Source organism: Peromyscus eremicus, chromosome 14 (genome assembly GCF_949786415.1).
Source record: "Peromyscus eremicus chromosome 14, PerEre_H2_v1, whole genome shotgun sequence".
NCBI classification, from domain to species: Eukaryota; Metazoa; Chordata; class Mammalia; order Rodentia; family Cricetidae; genus Peromyscus; species Peromyscus eremicus.
Genome location: NC_081430.1, coordinates 14,428,997 through 14,432,541, shown reverse-complemented (window position 1 = coordinate 14,432,541; position 3,545 = coordinate 14,428,997). Strand labels below are relative to the sequence as shown.

General features: G+C 36.8%; 1 protein-coding gene across 1 annotated transcript; it reads left to right on the top strand.

Annotated features, from left to right (window-relative positions):
• The first annotated feature begins 2,768 nt into the window (after positions 1-2,768).
• Positions 2,769-3,053, top strand: LOC131924434 (60S ribosomal protein L37a-like). Its single transcript, XM_059279717.1, has one exon. The coding sequence runs from the start codon at positions 2,793-2,795 to the stop codon at positions 3,051-3,053; it is 261 nt and encodes an 86-aa protein (XP_059135700.1). The 5' UTR covers positions 2,769-2,792.
• The last annotated feature ends 492 nt before the right edge of the window (positions 3,054-3,545 follow it).

Here is a 3,545-nt window from a genome sequence, read left to right as displayed (position 1 = left end):
GGGACAGCTGAGCTTCTTGAGACAATCAGCAAATCTGAATTAAGAAAAAAAGTATGTCCAAAGGTCAAGACAGGTAAATCACGAGAGTTGGCAGAGTGAAGGTTGAGGATGGGATTCTGTTTATAGCACACAAATTTGGGAACCTTCTTATTCATGTCAAAGACAGGATGGACATGATCTTTGTGCTTGAAAGTCTTCTGGCCAGGACATTAAGATGCTGTGGAGGTGGTACCTGATGTCAGAATCAATCAGCATGAGCAGGTGACCATGGCACCTTGTTTTCAAGGCCTTTAGGTTTAGAACATAAGACTTTTGTCATCATAGTGACTTTTCTGAATATGTCATTAAAGCCATGAGTGAGTAGCTAAGTATTTAGTAATCACATTAAAAGCAAGAAATTAAAAAGCACATGGTGAGAACATGAACGTATGACAACTGCAGAACCAGCACAATTTACCTGTCATCATTTTTTATTTCTTTATTTTATAAGTATTACTTTGAGCAGAGCACTGTCCCTGACCTCAAAGAACTTTCAGACATGATTTAAAAAATGCCTACACTATTAAACATGAAAAGAATAAATCAGGGCTGTGTACCCGCTTCCCTCTGCTCTGATCATATTGCAGCAACGGATTTTGTTGTAAATGGGTCAATTTCACAGGGGAAACATTTTCAAGAAAGTTGTCCATCCTTGTACTTAAGAAACTTTGCCTCAAGTTTTTGTAAGACTCTGAAGATGAGAACCCTTGGAGCAGATTAATTTACATACGTCTTAGTACAAAGACCCCTTTCTCTCAAATTGAAGCCTAGAAATATCAAGTGAGGTCACTGGTGGTTTCAATTAGAAAATTTTGTATGACAGTTGGGACAGAAATATAACTTATTTTTGTAAGGTACATTTTCATAGCGACTTCTCTTATTATGGTGAATTTCATGTCAGAATTTAACTTTTTGCCCATTTTAATTTATGTTGTTAAAGTGTTACATTTGAGTACTTTGCTTAATTGGCTTCTAGAGAGTGACTGACAGGCATGGCTATGCAGTCAGCTCTGAATCTCCATAGAAATTTTCTCTAACCTTCTGTGATAATATTATGCTTAGGGGCTGCCAGGAAATAGTATAAACACCCTTGTGAATCCCAATTCTAGGAAAGCCAATCTGTGGAACGATAATAAGCCATGTGGTTTCTTGGTGCTTGTGGTCCTCTGAGATGGGAGATCAAAGCGATTGAACTATGAGGGTCTGAGGCTCCACTGTGCTGCATTTAAAAGTGGGATGCGTTTTAGTTAATCAGTAACATCCTATATTTTGGAAGAGAAACTATAGATACCTTAGCTGCTTACTTAGCTTTTTATTTCTTGTAAATATCAACTAGAGACAAAACAAAACAGAGCAATCTGCAAGCAAGGATGGACATACATTGGTAATGTGTCATTTCATCTTTCAGGTGGAAGTCATAGTTGATTGGAGTGTATAATATAGTTTTTATTAGTTGGACAAAGCAGATTGCAGGATTATTGTTTATTATTATTATTATTATTATTATTATTATTATTATTATTATTAGCTTTCAAGGCAGGGTTTCTTTGTGTAACAGCCCTGGGTGTCCTAGAACTCTCTTTGTAGACCAGGCTGAGATTAAGGGATTGCACCAGTAAGCCTGACAATTGCAATCATTTAATGTAACTTTGGTTCACATGTTTGTAATTTATCAGAGAGAACTTACACATTAAAACATTGTTAACAAATTAAAATATATCACATGCAGTAATTTACATTTTTTATATTTGACTAAATGAATAAAGTTTTTAAAAATCACACAATCTGACTTTCTCACTTAGTAGTTTGCAGTGTGATGTCAGCCAAAAAAGCCGTAGAGTTGAATGATAAAGGGGAGTCAATGCATAGGATATTGTATATAATGATTTCCATTTTAGCTGAAGCTATGTAGACAATTTTAGTCAATATAAGATAAATCAATGTCAGAAATTTATCAGTCATTTGTTTTCTAAATTGCTTCTAATATATCATTTCAAATTGCCAAGAAGACTATCACTATTAAAAAAAGAATCATATCAAGTAAGTAAAAGTGGCTGCATTAGTTTTTTCTTGCTGCTGTCACAAATTGTCACAGACTTGGTGACACAGCCCAACTCACAGTTCTGGAGGTCAGAGGGCCAGCTTGGTCTTCACTGGTGTCAGCAGCTTTGGGGTGAATCAGCTTTCTACCCCCCTTTTCCACTTTGTCACTCCTCGTGGCTCATGAGAACAATCTTCTAAGGCTACCTTATTAGTATTACATCCTAATTCTTGTAATGTCACCCAACTTATTTACAAGTTCTGGAATTTAGCATTTGACCATCTTTTCAGAGCCATGGGAGATCTGTGGATTGATGCTGGGTCTGGAAAAATCTAAAGATACAGATGGCAACCAAGGAGTTTCTACATAGTTCTTGTGTAACATCTGGAAAATATAGCTTTCAGCTTAATAATTGTTACGAATATTTCATTCTTTCACTACCAACTTAATGATTATTCCCGTGTTGTATACTAATATTTATTTATTCAGTTCCAAAACTTAATGTCTTAAAATATTGATGGAATGGGAAAAATGAAACAGCTGAAATATGATAAATGTTTCATTATAAATTTGTTCAAAAACCTTATCAGACTATAGGGCATTAGAAATAAACACTCATGAGAACTATGGACTTTGGGTGATAATGTTATGTCAATTATGAGTTTAAAATTGCACTAAATGGCTCTCCGGCTTGGGCTTCGGTTCCGGCGACATGGCTAAACGCACCAAGAAGGTCGGGATCGTCGGGAAATATGGGACCCGCTATGGTGCCTCCCTCCAGAAAATGGTGAAGAAAATTGAAATCAGCCAGCACGCCAAGTACACCTGCTCCTTCTGTGGCAGGACCAAGATGAAGAGACAAGCCGTTGGCATCTGGCACTGTGGTTCCTGCATGAAAACAGTGGCTGGTGGAGCCTGGACCTACAACACGACTTCTGCCATCAGAAGACTGAAGGAACTGAAAGACCAGTAGAAGCATACCATTTGAGACCTGCCTGTGCTCTAATAAACGGGTTAATTTATGTAAAAAAAATTTGCACTAAATGTCCTTCTCTGATGGGGATGTTGATAGTGGTTAGCTGTGAATATGTATGGTGAGGAGACATGGGATATCTTTCTCTGTATTCTCTCAATTTGCTGTGAACTTTACAAAAGCAAACACTTTTTAAATATTATATTGTAGAGTTTATTCTTTGAGAATTTCATACATGTATAAATGTATTTTGATTATATTTATCTATTTTTTTCTCCAACTCTTCTCAGACCCACCCCACCACATCATCTTCCAAATTTCATGCCTTTTTATTTTTAACTGACTGAGTCTAATTAGTGCTTCCAGTATGCACATGAGTTTAGGGTTATCCACTCTTTGAGCATGAGTAAGCTATCAAGTGTCACATTCCTGGAGAAAACTTATTCTCCCTCCCCCAGCAGCCATCAACTGCCAATAGTTTCTCTTCTAGGG